Here is a 24,298-nt window from a genome sequence, read left to right on the forward strand (position 1 = left end):
AACACTGGAAGTTCCTTGTACACTATTTCCTCCCTTTCTCCCAGCTCAAAGTTAACTATTAACAGTTCAGTGTATTTTCTCTCAGGTTTTTTTTCTATGAATATAAAAAGATTATTTTTAAACAAAAATTAAGTTATTCTATACAATTTTTTTCTCACTTAATAATATATTTGAACATCTTTCAAGGTTGGTAGAAAAGACCTTTGTCATTTTTTAAAAATGTCTACATTGTAGTCAAAGCCCTTATCCTTGGATATTTGTTGTTTCTATTATAACAGCAGCAGCAACAACAAAACCTGCAGCAAATTTTATTTATTTGTGTAAGAATTTCTGTAGGATACATTTTTGGAAGTTGAATTTCTGGGTCAAAAATGTAAGCACATTTTAATGACACAAAAAGCACAGGCAACAAAAACAAAAATAAACACATGGGACTACATTAAACTGAAAAGCATCTGCACAGCAAAGGAAACAGCCAACATAATGAAAAGGCAACCTATGGAATGGGAGGGAATGTTTGCAAACCAGATATCTGATAAGGGGTTAACCTCCCGGATATGTGGGGAACTCCTACATCTCAATAGCAAAAAACTTATAACATGATTTAAAAATGAGCTAGGGACTTGAGTGGTCCTTAGCTCACAAAGATGTGCAAATGGTCGACAGGTATATGAAAAGATGCCTCAGAAGTCACTAATCATCAGGAAAATGCAAATCAGAACCACAATGAAGTATTGTGAGTTATTGCCTCACAACTATTGGGATGGCTATTATGAAAAGTAACAAAAGACAACAAGTGACATCGAGGATATGGAGAAATTGGAACCCTTGAACACTGTTGATGGAAATGCAAAATGGTGCAGCCATTATGAAAAACAGCATGGAGATTCCCCCAAAATTTAAACATAGAATGATCATATGATCCAGTGTTCCCACTTCTGAGCATTTATCCAAAAGAACTGAAATCAGCCTCTTGAAGAAATATTAGCACCTCCCCATGTTCATTGCAGCACTGTTCACAGAGTTTGTTTTTGACTATTCACAGTGTCAAAAATCAAACCCTGCATACTGAGTAAAACAAGGCAGAAAGATGAGTTTATTGCAAGGCTTTCAACCTGCAAGTGAGGAAACTCAAGGCTACAAGGAGCGATGAGTTCTGAGTTGCTCACAGACTAAGGGATTTTTATGGTGTAAGTGTGGAAGTTATTTGGTTTTTTTCAGCTGATTGGTTGCCTAGTGGTCTTCTTTCTTATTTGGATCAAGGTAGCTGAGTCAGGGGAACAAAGTCTAGAAATAGTGTGAACAGACTTGGTGTTTGAGGATTGGGTGGTATCCTCTGCTGATTTCTGAGAAGAGCTGTAAATTCCAGTAAGATTAGATTAAGTTTTCTTTATGTGCTTGCTTTGACCACCTCCATTTTGTCCCTGACATAAGTGACTCATTTTAGTTTGGTTCCACAACACTAACCAAGATGTGGAAACAACTTAAATATCATTGACAGGTGAATGGATAAAGAAAGTGTTTTTTATATATATATATATATATATATATATATATATATATACACACATATATTTATTTATTTATTTATTTATTTATGGGATACTACTCAGCCTTAAGAAAGAAGGAAATTCTGCAATATGCTACAACATGCATGAACTTTGAGGACATTATGCTAAGTGAAATGAACTAGTTATAGAAAGACAAAGACTACATGATTTCACTTATATGAGGTACCTAAAATTGTCAAATTCATAGAATCTAGGAGAGGAATGATGGTTGCCAGGGGCTGGGCAGAAGGGGAAACTGGGAGTTACTAATCAAGGACATAAAGTTTCAGTTAAGCAAGATTAACAAGCTCTTAGAAATCTGCTGTACAACACTGTACATTGTACACATAGTCAACGATAATATATTTGTACACTTAAAAATTTGTTAAGGGCTTCCCTGGTGGCACAGTGGTTGAGAGGCCTCCTGCCCATGCAGGGGATACAGGTTCGTGCCCCGGTCTGGGAAGATCCCACATGCCGCGGAGCGGCTGGGCCAGTGAGCCATGGCCGCTGAGCCTGCGCGTCCGGAGCCTGTGCTCCGGAACGGGAGACGCCACAACAGTGAGAGGCCCGCGTACCGCAAAAAAAAAAAAAATTTGTTAAGAGGATAGATCTCATTTTAAGCGTCCTTAAACAAAGTGAAATTCAAACAAACAAAAATACAAAGTGACTGCAGCATTTTACATTCTGACCAGAAACGTATAAGGGTGCCAGTTTTTTTTTTTGCATCCTCAACACTTGCTACTGTTCGTCTTGTTGATTACAGCCATTCTAGTAATTTTATAGTGGTATCTCATTGTGGATTTTTATTTGCATTTCCCCGTGCTGGGTGTCTTTTTGCGTGCTCGTTACCTATCCATATGTCTTCTTTGGTGAAATGTCTACTCAAATACATTGCCCATTTTCTTAAATGTTATCTTCTTATTGTTGAGCTGTAGGTGTTCCCTATATGTTCTGGATACATGTCCATTGTGGTAAAGATGGCTTGCAAATATTTTCTCCCACCCTTCCCAAAATATATAAGCACTTTTTTTTTTTTTTTTTTTTAACATTTTATTTTATTTTAGTTTTGGCGGCATTGGGTCTTCATTGTGGTGCGCAGGCTTTTCATTGCGGTGGCTTCTCTTGTTGCAGAACACGGGCTCTAGACACACGGGCTTCAGTAATTGCAGCACACGGGCTCAGTAGTTGCAGCGCACAGGCTCTAGGGAGCTAAGGCTTCAGTAGTTATGGCTCGCAGGCTCTAGAGCGTGGGCTCTAGAGCGCAGGCTCAGTAGTTGTGGTGCATAGGCTTAGTTGCTCCACGGCATGTGGGATCTTCCAGGACCAGGGATCAAATCTGTGTCCCCTGCATTGGCAGGCAGATTCTCAACCACTGCACCACCAGGGAAGTCCTATAATCACATTTTAAATGTTAATAAATATTACCAAATTGCTCTCCAAAGAGGAGGCATCAATTTATATTCCCACCAACAGCGTATGGCAATGCTGGTTTCTCAGCACCATCACAAACACAGGATGCCAATCTTTGTTAATATGAAATGAAAAATATTGCACCGTTTTAACTTTGCCTTCCTTTAATGATTAGGAGGAGCATCTCACCATATATTTGTTGACAAGTGCTTTTGCTCTTCTAAGAATTGCATGTTCTTGTTGAAATCTTGCATTCTTCAATTTTGCATCCCTTAAGCCCTAGTCATTATATTATTAAACATCCAGGGAATGTTGAACGAATGAAGTGTAATGTTGTGAAGAATAAATGAGATAATATATCTAAAGTACTAAACTCATAATTAGTGACCAATTAATATTATTAGTTGAATCTAAGTCTGGAGTCAGGAAGTGAGAACTATAATGCCCTTGAATTCTTTCCTCTAGGATCTGGGATGGTTGCTAGGATTCCAAGAGGCCTGGTTTCTCCTGGTCCTCTCACTGTGTGTTTTAGGGTAAATCACCTAACTTCTCGGACCTTCAGTTTCTCTGCAACAGTCTACAAGCTGTATCATGCTTATCAAAAAGGGTTATTAGGTGAAAAACATAAGATTAATTTACAATAAACATATATTCATGTATCACTTGAATAATTAAAATAAATATTTTTAAAAGTAAATGCAAGCATTTATAAGAATATAGGGGAATAAAACTACAGAGATAAGGACAGGCCTAAAAAAAGAAGCTAGCTGTCCTTTTGATGACATTATATTTCATTTAAAAATATGTGACCAACTTGGCCCAGCCTCTCTTTCATCTTTTCTCCAACGCTCTATCGCCCTCTACTGCTTAGGCTGTCTCATTTCAATGCAGTTCAACTCAGCAAATATGATTAAGGAAAAAATATTACATATTTGTGGCCCAGTCCCTGACTTTAGTTATCTACATTACCTTCAACCAAGTTCTGCTCTATTTTTGGTCCCGTGTCCAGCACAACAGATATAGAGCTCACAGTCTGGTTGGGACACAGACTTTCATGACTTTTGGGGCTTGACAAGAAACATTTCTAGAACAGGAATGACTCTGAGCTAGGCACTGTGCTAAGCATACTGCATACATGCAATTTTAGTCCTACTGACAGCCATACAAGGGATCTTCTTTTTTTTTAATTTATTTAATTTATTTTTGGCTGCGTTGGGTCTTCATTGCTGTGTGTGGGCTTTCTCTAATTGTGGTGAGCAAGGGCTACTCTTTGTTGCAGTGTGCAGGCTTCTCATTGTGGTGGCTTCTCTTGTTGCAGAGCACGGGCTCTAGGCACGTGGGCTCAGTAGTTGTGGCTCACAGGCTCTAGAGTGCAGGCTCAGTAGTTGTGGCACAAGGGCTTAGTTGCTCTGCAGCATGTGGAATCTTCCCCGACCAGGGCTCAAACCCATGTCCCCTACATTGGCAGGTGGATTCTTAACCACTGCACCACCAGGGAAGCCCACAAGGGATCTTCATTTACAGAAGAGGAATCAGGCTCACAAATGTGATTGGGTCAAGGTCACAACTTAGTAAACATAGGACATAGACCCTGACTGAGCTCTGTCTGCCCTCCAAAGCCAGTCATCCCCTACTACATTATATCAGAATAGACCAAGTGGGGTGGAACACTGAAGTTAGAGGATCTAAATCTACTCTAGGAGTGTATGGTTGTTGCATCTGGGAAGACATTACAGAGGAGAAGTTCTCTGATTTGAGAAGGGTAGTCTACGCATCAAGAGCAATAGTAAACAGGGACACAAACCTGGGACCCATCCAGAGAACAGAAAGTTGGGTGGGATATGGGGGAGGAGAGGCAGGAGATGAGGCTAGAATCAGATTGTACAGGGTTTTGGAGGCCAGCCAAAGGAAGGTGAACTCAAAATCAAAGGTCGGGGCTTCTCTATCTGAGACATGTGTACTGAGGGAATCTCCCAAGGTGATTGGGGGTTTGAGAAACCACTAGTAAATGTGGCATAGCAACTGGAATGTGTTATGCTACGAAGGATGTATTATGGAATTGAATGTAAAAACAAATGAATTTTAAAATAAAACTGGGATTTCAAAGACATTTCCCACGTACAGTAAGCTGCTCTACAATAAGGACGTGGTTGGAAGTTGTCCACTCTCTGATGCCATTAGGGATAGGTTAATAATGAAGCCATTTGGGAAGCATTGCTATAGGTGATGGGAAACCATGGATTGAGCTCCACTGAGGGCTCTAGAGGAGGAATGGCTGGGACTCAAAGATGAATAGGAACTGACTGTCTTTGGAGAGCTTTCAGTCTAGGCACTATGGAACCAATGATTCTGAGCAGGAGAAAAAGCAAAAACCAGCTGAAGTTCCTCTCCTCTTTCCCATGTCTTTGACATGTTCCTCTTGCACCTCATTCTTTTATTTAAAAAAGATTTACAGCACAACTCTCTCACTTTCTGTGTGACCTTGGACAAGTTAACCTCTCTGTACCTCAGTTTCCTCATTGGGGGAATGGGGATAACAATAATTCCTACCCCATAGGGTCACAATGAGTGCCATGAGAATTAGTATAAAGCTTAGAATAGAATCTGGAACAAAGTTCAGCACTGTTTAAGCATTAGCTATTATAACAGTATTATTACTGCAACCAGTACAGCTACTGTGTTCCAGTTATCATCTTCCATAGCCATTCATTCCTTAGGTCATTCATGTTGGAGGCACGGGGTAGGTCTGGGAGGAAAGCAGAGATGAACCAGATTTTTCATTGCATTTATACAGACTTATGAACACTGGTTTGTCTAGCTACATCTGGCACATAGTAGGTGCTCAAAATACTTGCTGAATGAATAAACAAATGCCTTCCTACTAAACTGCAAGCTATTTAAAGGCAGGGGCCATACTTCCTAGCTGTTGTATTACTAAAACCAAGCACTTGGTGACGCACACAGAGGCGCTTAGGGAACACCGAATTAACGAATGAATGGAATCAATGACTGCAGGCAGAGAAGCATTAAGACCACAAGGCTGGGACAAAGTGCTGCAGAAAGACTGCTACCACTTTCAGGAGTGGGCTGACCAGAGGGAAAGATGGGACGGCCAAAGACTAACAGCATGAGGACAGAGGAGAGCCTAGGCTCCGGGAACGGTGCTTTCCGGGCGCCCGGGTGACCGCGGACCTCGGCGGCACGCCGCTCCCAGGCCCCGCCCCTCCGCCGGCTCACGTGACCGTGAGGTGGTGGGGGGGCGGGCGGCGTGGCCAGGGGCAGAGTGGCTGGGTGATTTTGGCTGGGCGAGCAAGAGCGATGGCGGGCGTGGTGGACTTCCAGGACGAGGAGCAGGTGAAGTCCTTTCTGGAGAACATGGAGGTGGAGTGCAACTACCAGTGTTACCGCGAGAAGAACCCGGACGGTGAGCGCCGCCTGCACGGCCCTAAGGACATGTGAGGGCTCGGTGCGCAGGGGCGGGGGGCTGGACGGGTCGCGCGAGCGACCTCTGAGAGGATCTGGAAGGAGCCGCGGGCCGGACACGCGGGGTCTGTAGGACGCGGACGGCTCTTTGTGTGTTGGGGAGGGGCAGGATGGGTTCCACGTGACTTGCGGGGCTCGCAGCCGGGGCTTACTCTGCCGGCACCGAGCCTAGAGGCCGGGCTGGAAAGAAGAGAAGCGCGCGGGCGCTTGGAGTAGAGGGACTGGGGCTACATCAGTGAACTGATAAAACGTCCTGTCCTCGTGGAGCTTACATTCTAGTAGGGGGTACTGGACAAGAAACATAAGAAAATAAATGAGATATTCTGTTAGAACGTAGTAAGTGCAATGGGAAGAAGAACTGACTGAGAGGTATCAGGAGTTCAGGAGGGCAATTTTAAATTGAGACGTCAGGGAGAATCATTGGGAGAGTGGCATTTGAACAGTGTTGAAAAAGGTAAGGGAGAATCATGCCAGGCAGAGGTAACAGCTAGTGAAAAGGCTCTAAGGCGTGAATGTGTCCCGTGTGTTCTGGGAACATTGAGTTGACTTCAGTGTGTGGGTGGATGGTGATGTCCAGAAGGGGCCACCCAGAGCAGCCAGTACCTTTGGGTGGTTTTCTTCTTCTTACTTCATTTTTATAAAGGGGAAAAAAAATGGCACTGCCCCTACCTTCAAATAGCTTGCAGTCTAGCTTGAAGCTGACCAACTACACAGAGTTGCTCTGCAGTGTAAGATGGCTTAAAAAGAACTCAGGGCTGTTCTTTGAGGGCTGGTCTATGCCCTGAGTGTAGGGAGATTTCACAGGAGTTGGAGTCACTGAGGAGCAGAATGGTTGGGGAAGACTTCTGGAAGAGGTCAGGAGGGATAGGCAAGTAGTGTTGATAAAATGGAGCAGAGGAAGAGAAGAAAATGCTCTTTTGAAAGGTTGAAGTCAGAATGTAGTCAGAAATAAGATTGACGGGGACCCTGGGCCACAGTGTGTCAGACCTTTTTTTTTTTTTAACATCTTTATTGGAGTGTAATTGCTTTACAGTGGTGTGTTAGTTTCTGCTTTATAACAAAGTGAATCAGCTATACATACACATATATCCCCCACATCTCCTCCCCCTTGTGTCTCCCTCCCACCCCTCTAGGTGGTCACAAAGCACCCAGCTGATCTCCCTGTGCTATGCGGCTGCTTCCCACTAGCTATCTACCTTACGTTTGGTAGTGTATATAAGTCCATGCCAGTCTCTCACTTCGTCCCAGCTTACCCTTCCCCCTCCCCATTCCTCAAGTCCATTCTCTACATCTGTGTCTTTATTCCTGTCTTGCCCCTAGGTTCTTCAGCACCATTTTTTTCCCCTAAGATTCCATATACATGTGTTAGCATACGGTATTTGTTTTTCTCTTTCTGACTTACTTCATTCTGTATGACAGACTCTAGGTCCATCCACCTCACTACAAATAACTCAATATCGTTTCTTTTTATGGCTGAGTAATATTCCATTGTATATATGTGCCACATCTTCTGTGTCCATTCATCTGTCGATGGATACTTAAGTTGCTTCCATGTCCTGGCTATTGTAAATAGAGCTGCAATGAACATTGTGGTACATGACTCTTTCTGAATTATGGTTTTCTCAGGCTATATGCCCAGTAGTGGGATTGCTGGGTCATATGGTAGTTCTATGTTTAGTTTTCTAAGGAACCTCCATACTGTTCTCCATAGTGGCTGTATCAATTTACATTCCCACCAACAGTGCAAGAGGGTTCCCTTTTCTCCACACCCTCTCCAGCATTTATTGTTTCTAGATTTTTTGATGATGGCCATTCTGACTGGTGTGAGGTGATGCCTCATTGTAGTTTTGATTTGCATTTCTTTAATGATTAGTGATGTTGAGCATCCTTTCATGTTTTTGTTGGCAATCTGTATATCTTTGGAGAAATGTCTATTTAGGTCTTCTGCCCATTTTTGGATTGGGTTGTTTGTTTTTTTGATATTGAGCTGCATGAGCTGCTTGTAAATTTTGGAGATTAATCCTTTGTCAGTTGCTTCATTTGCAAATATTTTCTCCCATTCTGAGGGTTGTCTTTTCGTCTTGTTTATGGAGTGTTTCAGACCTTGAATGCTACGGAAAGGCATTTAGACTTTATTCTGTAGGCAGTGGAGAGCCATACATGCTTTTGTACTCTGGAGATGTACGGAGCAGTGAAGTAGGGGAGGGTGGGCATATAAGAAGGGCAGGCTGCGGCACTTTAGAAGGAGAGCCTGAGAGGAGGCTGTAGTTACTATAGCTACTTCTATATTAGTGTTCAAAATCATCATTTCTCACCTGGATTACTGAAATAGCCTTCTAACTTGGCTCTCCATTTGCACTGTCACTCACTTAAGATCTATTCTCAACTCACAGACTGATGTTTAAATTTTTATTTTGTTATTTTAAATGTTTATTCGTTTTTTAAATGACAAAATAACACATTTTTGTTATTATCAGTGTTGGAGTATGTCCCTTCACACTTAACTTACTCCATATTCATCCAGACACATACAAACATATATATTAGAATGACCTTTTAAAAATGCAAATCGGGGGCTTCCCTGGTGGCGCAGTGGTTCAGGATCCGCCTGCCGATGCAGGGGACACGTGTTTGTGCCCCAGTCCAGGAAGATCCCACATGCCGAGGAGCGGCTGGGCCCGTGAGCCATGGCCGCTGAGCCCGTGAGCCATGGCCGCTGAGCCCGTGAGCCATGGCCGCTGAGCCTGCGCGCCATGGCCGCTGAGCCTGCGCGTCCAGAGCCTGTGCTCCACAATGGGAGAGGCCACAACAGTGACAGGCCCGCGTACAGCAAAAAAAAAAAAAAAAAAAAAAAAAACCAAATCGAATCATATTGCTTCCCTTCTTAAAACCCTCCAGTGGTTTGCCATTGACTTGGAGTAAAATCCCAATTTCTTCCTATCTTCTACAAGGCCCTGTGATTGGTCCCTACCTTCTCCTCACTTCCTGCCTCTTTCTTCCTGGATCCAGCCACATTATACCTTATTTGTGCCAAGCTTATTCCCTCTTTTGGGTCTTTTTATTTACTGTTCCTTGTGCCTGAGACTTTCTGCCTCCTTCCCATTTCATTGTCTTTAAATAGCTAGTTCATTCATGTTATTCACATCTCAGCTCACGCATCGAAGTCCCCAATAAGGCCCTCCCTGATCTTGCCCAGTCTGTGTTAACCATTCCCCCAACATGCACAACGAACTATCTTATCATCCTGTTATAGTTCAGTCATATTTGTTTATTAAGATTTGAATGCATCTTGCTAACCTATTTACTTATTTATTGTATTTCCTCCTCTACAATGTAATTTTTAGGCAGGCAAGTGACTGTATTCCCAGCAACTAAAGCAGTGCCTTGTACATTGATGCAGATAGATGCTCAAATATTCGTTGAATGAAAATGAACAAGAGATGGGTGTTATTGTGGATGAAAAAAAAGGGACAGAGGAGAGAGATGTTAAGGAGGGACCAGAGACTGCCAAGGAGAGGGAGTCTACTTCCAACTCCTTTGGTAGCTGCCATTTCGACTCTTTCTTCTTAATGTACCCAGCCTGGCCAAGGATTAAGGTATAGTCATCAAAGCATCCCTTTCTTGCAGCTATGAAGACCAGCCCATGGACCCTGTTGGTTCTCACTGTTTTACTGCTGAGCTTCCTGAGAAGTTCCAAAGCTAGCAGAGTTTCATTATAGAAGCCAGTGCATCTTTGGGCGGAACAGAGGGCCGGTGAGTGGTGGAGCCAGTGTGGGGCCAAGGTCTCCACAGTCTGTACATTGCTCAGTCCTAGGCTGAGGGCGGACAGTGCCATTTGTAGGAGTGGCTGAACACTACCTGCGCTCTTTAGGAGAGAGGCTGGTCCTCAATAAAAGGCACATCTGGCCTGCCACACCTAGACCCTCCCCACTGCCCCAGACTTGAACAGCGGCTTTTGCCCTTTCCTCACAGGTTGCTATCGGCTGGTGGACTATTTGGAAGGGATCCAGAAGAATTTTGATGAGGCTGCCAAGGTGTTGAAGTTCAACTGTGAAGAGAACAAACACAGTGATAGCTGCTACAAACTGGGGGCCTATTATGTGACTGGGAAAGGTAAGGAGGGGCCTGCTTTCTTTGGTCCTTATCATTGATGGTAGTGCTGACATCACGTCCTGAGGCTCATACTGAGCCCTCTTTACAGAAGGGTCCTCACAGGCATTGGGGAAGCATGTTGTAGGAAAATCTGGAGTCAAGAGTTTAGCAAAGTGATGGAGGGACGAGCACAGCCTTTCAAGTCAGGCAGACCTTAAGGAATGCTGTTTGCAAGTAGTGGGACCTTGAGCCGGTCACATTAACTCTGTGCGTCAGTTATATCACCTGTAAAATGGAGAAAAAAATAGTACTTGCTTCACAGGTTTGTTGTGAGGATTAAATAAGGTGATGTAGGTAAAGGCATCAGCATGTGCCTGGCACAGAGGAAGGGACCAATAATTAATTCCTTTCCATCTGCTTTTCTCCTCATGACCTAATTGCCGTTGGTATTCAGTAGTGTTTAAGTTATCTATTGCTAAATAACAAATTATCCCAACAAACCTATCATTTCACATAGTTTCTGTGGGTCAGGAATTTGGGAGTGGCTGAGCTGTGTGCCTCAGGGTCTCTCAGTGAGGTTGCAGTCAAGACATTAGCCAGGGAGCCAGGGCTGTAGTCCTTTGACGGTTTGACTGGAACCAGAGTTTCCAGTCCTAAGCTGGCTCACTTACACGGCTGTTGGTGAAAGCTTCTGTTCCTTGCCAGCTGTTGTCAGGAGACCTCAGTTCCTTGTCACATGGATCTCTTCATGGGCTACTTGTATGTCCTGGTGACATGGCATCTGGCTTCCTCCAGAGTGAGTGATCCAAAGAGGGAGCAAGATGGAATCCACAGTGTCTTTTATACTATACCCTTGGAAGTCACACACTTTTCATTTCTATTCCACTCTGTTTATTAGAAATGAGTCAGTAAGTTTAGCTTACACTAATTGGAGAAAACTTAAATTCCACCTGTTGAAAGAAGGAATATCAAGAATTTATGGGCTGGGACTTCCCTGGTGGCGCAGTGGTTAAGAATCTGCCTGCCAGTGCAGGGGACACGGGTTCAAGCCCTGGTCCAGGAAGATCCCACGTGCTGTGGAGCAACTAAGCCTTGCTCCACAACTACTGAGCCTGTGCTCTAGAGCCTGTGAGCTACAACTATTGAACCTGCATGCCACAACTACTGAACCTGTGTGCCACAACTACTGAAGCCCACACGACTAGATCCCATGTTCCGCAGCAAGAGAAGCCACCGCAATGAGAGGCCTGCATGCCACAACGAAGAGTAGCCCCTGCTCGCCACCACAACTAGAGAAAGCCCGTGCACAGCAACGAAGACCCAACGCAGCCAAAAATAAATTTATTTAAATAAATGAATTAAATAAATTTTTAAAAAAATTTATGGGCATATTTTAAAACCACCACAAATAGGGAATATGACCTTAGACAGGCAATTCTTTTTTTGCTCACTAGATCATGAGCTCCTTGAGGATGATCCCTTGTTCCCAGTACCCAGTGAAGCCTGGTTAGAAGGATGTTCAGTGAAAGTTTGATCAAGAGGATGTCTTTTAAAATCTCTGGAGCTGTGTGGGCTATTTCTCCCTTCACATGGGACATGGAGTCTATGGTAGTCTCAAAGTTGAAGAAAGTTTAGCATTAATAGGAATATCAGGTTCCCTTGCTTGAACAGAGGAGCATTTCTTTGGCCTAGTAACTCTCCTAGTATCTTTTCCTAAGGAAATAACTGGAAATGCAAATAAAGATTATATGCAAAGATTCTCACCCGAGCATTATCTATCCGGCAGAATTTTATTTTCATTAATTTATAATTTATAAGTAATATATAACTGCATTATATTAATTATTTTTTTAAAAAATCTGGGCTTCCCTGGTGGCGCAGTGGTTGGGAGTCCACCTGCCGATGCAGGGGACACAAGTTCGTGCCCCGGTCCGGGAAGATCCCACATGCTGCAGAGCGGCTGGGCCCGTGAGCCATGGCCGCTGAGCCTGCGCGTCCGGAGCCTGTGCTCCGCAATGGGAGAGGCCACAACAGTGAGAGACCCACATACCACAAAAAAAAAAAATCTATGTGCCAACAGTAGCAGTTTAGTTAAATAAATAATGTTACTTCCAGCAGCTGGAATGTTATTTAGCCCATTAAAAAATAATGTTTTGGGACTTCCCTTGTGGCGCAGTGGTTAAGAATCTTCCTGCTGATGCAGGGGACACAGGTTCGAGCCCTGGTCTGGGAAGATCCCACATGCCGCGGAGCAACTAAGCCTGTGTACCACAACTACTGAGCCTGTGCTCTAGAGCCTGCAAGCCAAAACTGCTGAGCCCGCGTGCCACAACTACTGAACCTGCAGGCCTAGAGCCTGTGCTCCGCAACAAGAGAAGCCACCGCGTTGAGAAGCCCACGCACCTCAACAAAGAGTAGCCCCTACTTGCCACAACTAGAGAGAGCCTGTGTGCAGCAATGAAGAACCAATGCAGCCGAAAATAAATAAATATATTTTTTAAATAAATAAATTTATTTATTTATTTAATAAATAAATAAATAAATAGTGTTTCTACATAAGCAGAACACTCTGCTGACATAAATCACAGCGAGATCCTTTTTGACCCACCTCCTAGAGTAAGGGAAATAAAAGCAAAAATAAACAAATAGGACCTAATGAAAGTTAAAAGTTTTTGCACAGCAAAGGAAACCATAAACAAGAAGAAAAGACAACCCTCAGAATGGCAGAAAATATTTGCAAACAAAACGACCGACAAAGGATTAATCTCCAAAATATACAAGCAGCTCATGCAGCTCAATATCAAAAAAGCAAACAATCCAATCCAAAAATGGGCAGAAGGCCTAAATAGACATTTCTCCAAAGAAGATATACAGATTGCCAACAAACACATGAAAATATGCTCAACATCACTAATCATTAGAGAAATGCAAGTCAAAACTACAATGAGGTATCACCTCACACCGGTCAAAATGGCCATCATCAAAAAATCTAGAAACAGTAAATGCTGGAGAGGGTGTGGAGAAAAGGGAACCCTCTTGCACTGTTGGTGGGAATGTAAATTGATAACAGCCACTATAGAGAACAGTATGGAGGTCCCTTAAAAAACTAAAAATAGAACTACCATATGACCCAGCAATCCCACTACTGGGCATATACCTTGAGAAAACCATAATTCAAAAAGAGACATGGGCTTCCCTGGTGGCGCAGTGGTTGGGAGTCCGCCTGCCGATGCAGGGGACGTGGGTTCGTGCCCTGGTCCAGGAGGATCCCACATGCCGCAGAGCAGCTAGGCCCGTGAGCCACGGCTGCTGAGCCTGCGTGTCCGGAGCCTGTGCTCCGCAACGGGAGAGGCCATAGAGTGAGAGGCCCCCGTACCGCAGAAGAAAAAAAAAAAGAGAGAGAGACATGTACCATGATGTTCATTGCAGCACTGTTTACAACAGCCAGGACATGGAAGCAACCAAAATGTCCATCAACAGATGAATGGATAAAGAAGATGTGGCACATACATACAATGGAATATTACTCAGCCATAAAAAGGAATGAAATTGAGTTATTTTCAGTGAGGTGGATGGACCCAGAATCTGTCATACAGAGTGAAGGAAGTCAGAGCAAAACAAATACCGTATGCTAACACGTATATATGGAATCTACAACGTGGTACTGTTGAACCTAGTGGCAGGACAGGAATAAAGACGCAGACCTAGAGAATGGACTTGAGGACACAGTGGGAAAGGGGAAGCTGGGATGAAGTGAGAGAGTAGCATTGACATATGTACACAACCAAATGTAAAATGAATGGCTTGTGGGAAGCTGCTGCATAGCACAAGGAGATCAACTTGATGCTTTGTGACAGCCTAGAGGCGTGGGATAGGGAGGGTGGGAGGGAGGCTCAAGAGGGAGGGGATATGGGGATATATGTATATGTATAGCTGATTCACTTTGTTGTACAGCAGAAACCAACACAACATTGTAAAGCAATTATACTCCAATAAAGATGTGAAAAAAGAAAAAATATATATTTTTAAATAATTTTTGTTGACATCAGGAAAGATTTATGATACAATGTTCAGTGAAGAAAGCAGAACACAAAGTTACGTATGATGTGAACTCAGCTATATAATATACTGTGCAAAAATAAAAATGTTCCTAGTTGTTTAGTCTCTGAATTTGTGTCTTGGTAAAGTTTTGGGTTCCTTTTGTCTTTATATCATATTTTACTACATTTTCCACAGGGACTTTTAGTTCCTTATTGAATTAAGGAGAACAAAAGAGGTTGTGGAGGTTGTGAAATTATTTTCCCTTCTCTTTGACAAACTTATATGATTAATGGTTGTGCACTGAGACTTTTTTCTTTCTTAAGTGCTCCTTTGTTGAGCAAATTTTTAGTATTTACTCTGTACAGTGAAGCAAAGATGGACCAGTGTGGGGGAAGAAATCTTTTTTTTTTTACCCCCTCCCCAGGGAAGAAGTATTTATACTAATACCTGTTAACCTGGGAGAGCTTGATAAGTATCTTTTTGTTGTTGTTATTGTTGTTTTTGCGGTACACGGGCCTCTCACCGCTGCGGCCTCTCCCGCCGCGGAGCATAGGCTCTGGACGTGCAGGCCCAGCAGCCACGGCCCACGAGCCCAGCTGCTCCACGGCATGTGGGATCCTCCCAGATCGGGGCACAAACCAGCGTCCCCCACATCAGCAGGCGGACTCTCAACCACTGCGCCACCAGGGAAGCCCCGATAAGTATCTTTATAGAGAGACATGTAAAGTACTTTTGGGGTTCAGTTCTGGGAGCATGTCATCATCAGGGGGTGCTGAGAGGAGGAGGCATTGAAACTGGTTCTTAAAGGACAGAGCAGATTTTATTTGCTGGAGGTAGAATAGAGTTATGTCTTCTCTTCAGAATAGAGAGCAGGTAAGCAGGTGAAAGAACACAAGAGTGTTTAGAGAATAATACTTAATCCTCTGTTAAGCTGACGTTGTTAAATAATTTCCTCGAGGTCGGGTGTCGTCACAGGAGATCCCATTAGCTGATCTTTGCTACTCAGACTCTTTTGGATTGTTAGTTAGGAGACCTTGGGCCCTGCCATGTCTAAAAGCCAATACTGTTGACCCCCCTGCCTAGTTCTGAGCCTAAGAATTTGCCCTCTGTTCTGAAAACACACCCAGTGTCCTTTCTTGACAAAGACTGGTTAATAACTCTTTTATCAAGGATAGCTTGGGGCAGGGGGGAAGAGTGGGAGGTCACTTTTCATCCTGAGCACTAATGGACAGTGTGGTATCAGGCAAGGCATTTTCCTTCCCTGAGCTACAAATACCTCAGTGACAAGATTGGAGTAATAAGGTCAGCTCACACCTTATTCATAGGATTTTTCTAAGCATCAAATGAACTCACACGTGACTGCTTTGTTAAATTGTAAAACATTCTGTCAGTGTGAACAGGTCTGGTTTGTGTTGGTTGCTGCAGAAGTTACCTTGGATTGAACACTTAGAGTGTCCCAAGGTATTTTGCCCAGGTGTTTTCATCAGTGAAATCAGCTTTGAACTATTTTTGTGAAGCCATTTAAAAGGAAGGGGAAAGTAATTCTGATACATCTCTTTGATGAAATATTCTTAATAAAACATATGAAGATGGGTTTCTAATGGGGAGTGAAGAACAAACACATGATTACAACATGTAAAAACAAGACCAAACTACATTGAAAAGGTAGTAGGAGGAAATACACCAAAAATTAATAGTGGTGGTCTCTAGGATGTGGCAGTGAATAACTTAGTGATGATAATTGCAAACAAACCTTTATCTCTAGGCAAAACCACTCCAGACTGCATATAGTTGACTGTTTACTGGAAAATTTGACTTGGAGTTCTTACAGGCATCGCAAACTTAACAAATCCAATATAGAAATCTTAATTGTTTTCTTTTCCTCCCACATATTGCACCCCTTTTGTCTTCCAGTTTAGCAAGTGGTATCTCTCCCTACCTAGTAGCTTGTGGCCAGTTTAGCTCTAAAATATGTTTCAGATCTGTCCTGTCTCTCCCTTTCCTGCTACCATATTTATCCAAGCCACCTTCGTCTCCTGCTTCATTAATGCAGGTATCTAATCTTTCCATAAGGCAACTAAAATGAACTTTTAAGGACATAAACCATGGATTCAATAAAATATATGAAGCAACTATTTTCAGACATTGGAAAATAGGCAGTGCAGTACAGTGATCCCTGAGAAAAGGGAAATACACAGGATGAGCCCCATGAATGATTGCTTTGGCTTTTTGCCTGGAGGTACTTTTCAGACTAGGCACAAAGAGGTGGAAGCCAAGTAGAGTATGATAGTCTTGCTGAACTGATGAGGCAGAGGTCAGAGTTTCTGGCCACTGAGGCTGCCAGAGTTTGCAGGACAGGATACCAGAGAAGAAGGAGCTACACAGAGAAGGAGCTCCAGATAGCCACATAGGGGTGCTCTTAAGTCTTTGGCTCAGTGTTAAGCTGCACATGCATAGGAGGAGACTCTGAGAGACCTTGCAGTGAAAAGCTACTGGGGAGGTGTGAACTGAAAAGAGACTCCAGAGGTTTCACAGTGTTGGGAGTTGTTTGAATTCCACCAGCCAGACTGGAATTGAATACAGACTGCAGAAAGGTTCCAAAACTTAGAAACAAGCCTCAAAAGGATCAGGCTGATTCACCAGTGAATTAGTTACTTGTGAGAACAAAACTCAACAGTCTTTAGTAAAAGGTGAAAGATTTATGTGATCTGAAGAGAAACCAGAGTATAACAGTCTTTAAATGAATACAACAAACCAGAGTGAACAAAGTAGCATCTACAATGTCCAGCATAAAGTAAGAAATTGCTAAACAGAAAAAAAGCAGTCAATAGAAACAGACCCAGATGTAACAGGGATGTTGGAATTAGCAGTCAAATATTTTTAAACAAGGAAAATAAATTTATTAAAGGGTTTAAATAAAAGATGGACACAATGAATGAACAGATGGGAAGTCTCATCACAGAAATTGAAACTATTAAAAAGAACCAAATGAAATCCTGCAATTGAAAAACATAATATTTGAAATGAAAAATTCACTGGACAGGCTTAATAGCAAATTGGACATACCAGAAGGAAATAATCAGTGAATTTGAAAGATCGGTGAACTTGAAGACAGGATTGAAGATGTTATGTAAACTGAAACACTGAGAGAGAAAAAGCAAAACACAGAGCCTCATCCTGTGGGGTTCACTATCCCTTAATCTAACATAACGTATATTGGAGTCCAGAAAGAGAAGAGATTGGGGCAGAAAAAAGTATTTGAAGAAATAACAGTATAAAATTTCCAAATTTGATGAAAAATATCACTCCACAGATCCATGAAGCTTACTGGATCCAAACAGGATAACCAATGAAATCATACCTAGACACATTATTACCATTTGCTGAAAGCCAAAGGTAAAGAGAAAATCTTAAAAGCAGTCAGAGAAAAAGACACATTGAGGGGAACATTGGTGAGAATAATCACTGACTTCTCATCAGAAGTAATGTAAGCCAGAAGACAAAAGAACATCTTTTAAATGCTGAAAGAAAAAAACTGTCAAACTTGAATCCTACTTTATTGAAAATATTTTTTTTACATCTTTATTGGAGTATAATTGCTTTACAATGGTATGTTAGTTTCTGCTTTATAACGAAGTGAATCAGTTATACATATACATATGTTCCCATATCTCTTCCCTCTTGCGTCTCCCTCCCTCCCACCCTCCCTATCCCACCCCTGAAAATATTTTTTTAAATGAAGATGGGGAATTCCCTGGCAGTCCAAGGGTTAGGACTCCACGCTCTCACTGCCGAGGGCCCAGGTTCAGTCCCCAGTCAGGGAACTAAATCCCACAAACTGCGTGGCACAGCCAAAAAGATAAATAAATAAATGAAATAAATTCATTTTCAGATAAACAAAAGCTGAGTGAATGAGTCGCTGGCAGACCTACACTACAAGAAAAGTTAAGAAAAGTTGTTTGGGTAGAAGGAAAATGATAAAAAGGTGGACACTAGGATCCATACAAAAGAAGAAAGCACACTGGAATATACATGTAAATGTAAGAATTTTTTCCTCATTTCTTAATGTCTTTAAAAAACTAAAGCAAAAATAATAGTTATGGGCTTCCCTGGTTGAGAGTGGTTGAGAGTCCGCCTGCCGATGCAGGGGACACGGGTTCGTGCCCCGGTCCGGGAAGATCCCACATGCCGCAGAGCGGCTGGGCCCGTGAGCCATGGCCACTGAGCCTGCGTGTCTGGAGCCTGTGCTCCGCAACAGGAGAGGCCACAGCAGTGAGAGGCCTGCGTACCGCAAAAAAAAAAAAAAAAAAAGCTTGACTTAAAAAAATAATAGTTATATGTTATGGGGCTTACACTATATAGAAGTCAAACAAATAAGTAATATATTTAGAAGTAAAACATGACAGCAGTCGTACAAAGGATAGAAATGTGTTAAATGAAAGTGTACTATTGTAAGGTTCTTACATTATATGTGAAGTGCTGTAATATTAATTCTTGGTAGATTGTGATTAAGTATACATAGTATTTTCACTAGGTAAACTACTGATAAAAGAAGTATTACTAAAAAGCCAATGATGAGAATGAAATGGACTATTAGAAATATACAATTCAAAAGAATTGTAAGAAAGGGAAAAAAGGAACAAAAAACATTTGGGACAAATGGGAAACAAATAAGGTTGTAGACTTAAACCCAGCTATATCAAGAATTGTATTAAATCTAAGTAAACACTCCAGTAAAAGGCATAGGTTTATCAGGCTGGATATAAAAGCAAGACCTAATTATATACTGTTTAAATAGAAAGGTGGCAAGAATGCATTCTCAAAACTGAAAGAACTCAGAGGCTGTAGAAGCTATACGCTTTTCTAGAAAAATCTATCTGATAATCAGTAAGTAGGTGAATCAAGAGAAATAATTCAGAAATGGAGGAGCTCTGATGAAAAGACTGGTGATGAGCAGAATCCCATTTAGAATGAATGTTGGGCTAATTAGGGTAACTGAATAGAATGTAAATAATATAAACCTTTATGGCATAAAAATGCCACAGCATTTACTGAGCACTTATTACGTACTAGGCTCTTTGTAATGACACATTTAAGCTTCCAGAATATGAAGTAGATACTATTGTCTTTATTTTACAGATGAGGAAAACTGAGGCTTTGTAGAGTTTAAGTAACTTGTCTAAGCTCACACTGCCAGCAAGTAATGGAGCCAGGACTGGTGCCTGGGTTTTCTGGCTGCAGAGCCCAGGCTTTGGTAACCACTGTGCTCTGTGTCTCCCGAAGTTGAAATAACATATCTAACAAAAAATAGAAAGCAGGGCAAGAGAGGTAGGGAGAAGTGTGAGGTGACAACATCCTCATGAGTCAATACTGTCTGAAATTTGGTTAAAAAAAAAAACAAAACAGTGATGCTAACCTTTTAATAATCTATAACTCTAGGGGCTCATTTAGGAAATTTCTCTGTTGAAATATTCATTTGAAGTTAGCAGTTTCTTCAGTTTCACTTCAGTTTGGTTGTCTTAACGATAAATACAAGTAAAATCAAAGTTAAATTTTTTATTTACAAGTAGCACGGGTAATCCAGTTTTTCAGAATACACCTGATCCTTGAACAACATGGGTTTGAACTATGCAGGTCCACTTACAGGTATATTTTTTTTCAATAATTAATACTATAGTAGTACTACACAGTCCTCTGCTGGTTGAGTCTGCCAATGTGGAGGAGCCACATTTAGGGAGGGCTGACTCTTAAGTTATTCTTGGATTTTTGGTTGTGTGGGCGCCCCTAACCCTCATATCATTCAAGGGTCAACTCTGCTTCTGTCTAGCTGTCCATTCAGCCAGCTGACATTTAATTTGAACACATGCTATGAAGATGACTGGCATGGTGTCCTCTTAATGATAATGATAGTTATTTCTAGGTGGTATGTTTGGAATGATTTTAAAAACTAAACGTTGAGATACTTAAAATGTTTCTCTTTTTGAGATTGGAGATTTGAAATGTTCCATTAAAAAACAAAACAAAGAAAAAAGTGAGCCCTGTCATCACCTCTCCTTAAAATGATCCATTAGCAGTTTCCCATTGCTCCTAGGATTAAGTGCAAGGTCCTTAAGGAGACCCATCAGACACTCCATGATCTGGCCCCTGCCTGCCCTCCAGCCTCCCTTCCTTAGCGATTTCTGGGTTCTAGCCACATGGGCTCCTTTTCTCTTTGTATCCTATTCCTGCTGCCTGGAACAATTTTCTTTGCCTTTTTCTTTTCTTTTCTTTTCTTTTTCTCCACTACATATTTTATTTTCTTTTCCTTCTTTTTTCCATTATATCACAGCTCAAATGTCCCTTCTTTGGGGAAGCTTTCCTTTTTTTAAATTAAATTTTATTTTATTTTATTTTATTTTATTTTTGGCTGCATTGGGTCTTCGTTGCTGCACCCAAGCTGTCTCTAGTTGTGGTGAGTGGGGGCTACTCTTCATTGCGGTGCGCGGGCTTCTCATTGCAGTGGCTTCTCTTGTTGCGGAGCACGGGCTCTAGGCACGCGGGCTTCAGTAGTTGCGGCTCACGGGCTCAGTAATTGTGGCTCGCGGGCTCTAGAGCACAGGCTCAGTAGTTGTGGCACATGAGCTTAGTTGCTCTGAGGCATGTGGGATCTTTCCAGACCAGGGCTCGAGCCAGTGTCCCCTGCATTGGCAGGCGGATTCTTAACCACTGCGCCACCAGGGAAGTCCCTGGGGAAGCTTTCCTTGACCTTGCCTCCTAGTTCAGAGCCCTGATACATTCTCATAGCATTCTGTACTTTTTCTCCATATGCTTGTCACACTTATAATCATACATTTACTTGTGTGCTTGTTTAATGTCTGTCTCATTAGACCACAGGATTCACAAAGGCAGGGACAGCATCTGTTCCTTAGAACCTAGCATATTAATTGGCAGATAATACACATTCAGTATATATTAAAATTAAGCGTTTAATGAAGTGCTTATAAGATCCTATGATCTTGCTGTTACCCCCAGAGGTAGATATTATCATTTCACCCTTTTTACCTGTTTAAGCTTCCTTATAAGATACCATTTGAACAGAAGATTCCATGGCTAAAAAAGCTGGAAAGTCTGTGCAGTATACCAGGCCATCTTCTTTTCGTGCTGCCTTAGTTCAAAGTTTATAAACTATATTCAGGAATTGCTCCCTGACTTTGGCCTGAGACATTCAGGTTCTGCCCTGGCTTAGGTTGACTTTTTTTTCCTTCCTCCCAGGTGGACTAACCCAGGATCTGAAAGCTGCCTCCAGCTGCTTTCTGATGGCATGTGAGAAGCCGGGAAAGAAGTCCTTGGAGGCATGCCACAACGTTGGTCTCCTGGCACATGATGGACAGGTCAATGAGGATGGCCAGCCCGATCTGGAGAGGGCCAGAGACTACTACACAAGGGCCTGTGATGGCAGCTATGCCTCTAGCTGCTTCAACCTCAGTACCATGTTCCTGCAGGGCGCCCCCGGCTTTCCCAAGGACATGGGCCTGGCATGCAAATACTCAATGAAAGCCTGTGACCTAGGCCATGTCTGGGCCTGTGCCAATGCCAGCCGCATGTACAAGCTGGGGGATGGTGTCGATAAGGACGAAGCTAAGGCTGAAGAGCTAAAAAGTCGGGCCCGACAGCTGCACAAAGAGCAGCAGAAAAATGTCCAGCCTGTAACGTTTGGGTAGTGTGGCCGCGCTCCTAGGCAGCAGTCAGCCTGAGGCTGGCACCTCCTACTTCTGATGCAGCCCTTGGAGGTCGACCTGCTGGAGCAGAAAGACTTGGGATTTAATATCAATAACTCTGATTGTATAGACCCATTGCCCCAGAGTGTCACCCACGGGGATATAGTCTGAAATGTGTACTTCAATCAGTATTCCTTTATCTGGTGTGATCCACATTGATGGGATTTTGGTTCTCAAACTCTTGCAGCTCTGTGAAAAACAGCAAACCAGTGAGCCATAGAGATTGGAGGGGTGGGCAGGAGAGACAGAGCAGGGAGTTGGAAAAATTAGCAGCCACAGGGCCTGAAAGAATCAGACATCATCATCATTATCATCATTATTTTAGTTGGGAGGGCTTAAAAAATCAGAAAGTATCTTGATTTACATAATAGCGGGTTTAAGGAGCTAAGAACAGTTAAATAGTCAATGACTGCCACCCTCTGACTTAATCGTTGGTGTGGGCTTCCTTTTTGCCTTTAGAGTCAGATCTTTCAGCAAATTCAGAGATTGGGAGTTACGTGTGACGTAACAGTTAAAGGCCATTATGCTTCAGGGTTGCTAAAGAGGATACAACATAAGCCTTCCTTTAGTGGAGACATTCACACGTTAAAAATTAACATCCCCAGGCTACTCATCTGGCACAGCTAATAAGGTAACTTCAGCTAGGGATTTGTATGCAAGGGTTGGTGATACGTTTTGTCCCTCAGAGCTGAACCTTTTTAATTGTCCCTGTGAATAAACTATTTTGATTGATTAGTAGTTTGTGTTATTAGTGTTCGCTCCAGATTCTTGGTAAGGTAGAGATTATGTTCTTTGTGGTGGTTGTGCCTTTTAAGAATGTTTGCTTTTTCTGTTATCTTCCTTACTTGACACTAGGGGGCGAGCTTGTCATTTGCCAGCTGATGACATGATCATTATTTCTGTCATCACAATGTTTTCGGGCTTTCAGTTTTGCAACGTGTATTGGAGAGGATGTGGAGAAATTGAAAGCCTTATACATTGTTGGTGGGAATGTAAAATGGTGCAGCCACTATGGAAAACAATATGGCGATTCCTCAAAAAATTAAACATAGAATTACCATATGGTCTAGTAATTCTACTTTTGGGTATATATCCAAAAGAATTTATAGCAGGGTCTCCAAGAAGTATTTGTACACCCATGTTCATAGCAGCATTCACAAAAGCCAGAAGGTGGAAACAGGGACTTCCCAGGTGGCACAGTGGTTAAGAATCCACCTGCCAGTGTAGGGGACACGGGTTCGAGCCCTGGTCCAGGAAGATCCCACATGCCGCAGAGCAGCTAAGCCCGCATGCCACAACTGCTGAATCCTGCGCACCTAGAGCCCGTGCTCCACAGCAAGAGAAGCCACTGCAATGAGAAGCCCATGCACCACAATGAAGAGTAGCCCCTGCTTGCCGCAGCTAGAGAAAGCCCGCGCAGCAGCAACGAAGACCCAATGCAGCCAAAAATAAATAAATAAATTTTTTTAAAATGCAAAGAATAATAATATATTGTCCAGCAGAGTCCAAGGCCGTTTCATATCCAGGTTGCTATGGGAAGGAATAGGTTGATAAGAGCCAGCATGGTTGAGTTTCTCACTTCTGTGCAACCTTTGAGGTAAGGTTTGAAAATGGGTTTTCACACTCTGGTCTCAGCAAACAAGATCATTACTCTGTCTTCTGGGCAGCAGGCAACTATATCCAACATTTTTCCTCCATCCCAGGCTTGAGCTGGATGGTGTAATGGGGAAGAAGTTTCATAATTGACCAGTGGTTTGTGTTCTCGTTAGTGTTCTCACTAAAATCTCAGTGTAGTGCTCAGGGCTGTGAGAAAGGGAATCAGGAGTCCCAGAGAGAGAGGAGGAGGCTGGGGGGTCTCGAGATTTGGGTGTTGTCATACAGAGTCACTGAGGGGTTTTGAGCGGGAGAATGAAATGATGACATTTGGAAATTAGATCACTGTAGTGTGGAAAATGGATTAAA

At 42.6% G+C, this 24,298-nt stretch overlaps 1 protein-coding gene across 1 annotated transcript; it reads left to right on the forward strand.

Moving 5' to 3' along the window:
* The first annotated feature begins 6,065 nt into the window (after positions 1–6,065).
* COA7 (cytochrome c oxidase assembly factor 7) lies at positions 6,066–23,068 on the forward strand. The gene is made up of 3 exons (XM_030870155.2): positions 6,066–6,387; positions 10,419–10,559; positions 21,831–23,068. The coding sequence occupies exons 1-3, from the start codon at positions 6,282–6,284 to the stop codon at positions 22,277–22,279; spliced, it is 696 nt and encodes a 231-aa protein (XP_030726015.1). The 5' UTR covers positions 6,066–6,281; the 3' UTR covers positions 22,280–23,068.
* Positions 23,069–24,298: the final 1,230 nt, after the last annotated feature.

This window comes from Globicephala melas, chromosome 1 (assembly GCF_963455315.2).
Source record: "Globicephala melas chromosome 1, mGloMel1.2, whole genome shotgun sequence".
In the NCBI taxonomy this organism is placed as follows: Eukaryota; Metazoa; Chordata; class Mammalia; order Artiodactyla; family Delphinidae; genus Globicephala; species Globicephala melas.

Excerpts from the sequence above, each read along its gene's own strand:
- COA7 (XM_030870155.2), top strand. The coding sequence starts at position 6,282 with ATGGCGGGCGTGGTGGACTTCCAGGACGAGGAGCAGGTGAAGTCCTTT. Across the intron at positions 6,388-10,418 it reads CCGCGAGAAGAACCCGGACG|GTTGCTATCGGCTGGTGGAC; the intron begins GTGAGCGCCGCC and ends CTTTCCTCACAG. Across the intron at positions 10,560-21,830 it reads CTATTATGTGACTGGGAAAG|GTGGACTAACCCAGGATCTG; the intron begins GTAAGGAGGGGC and ends CCTTCCTCCCAG.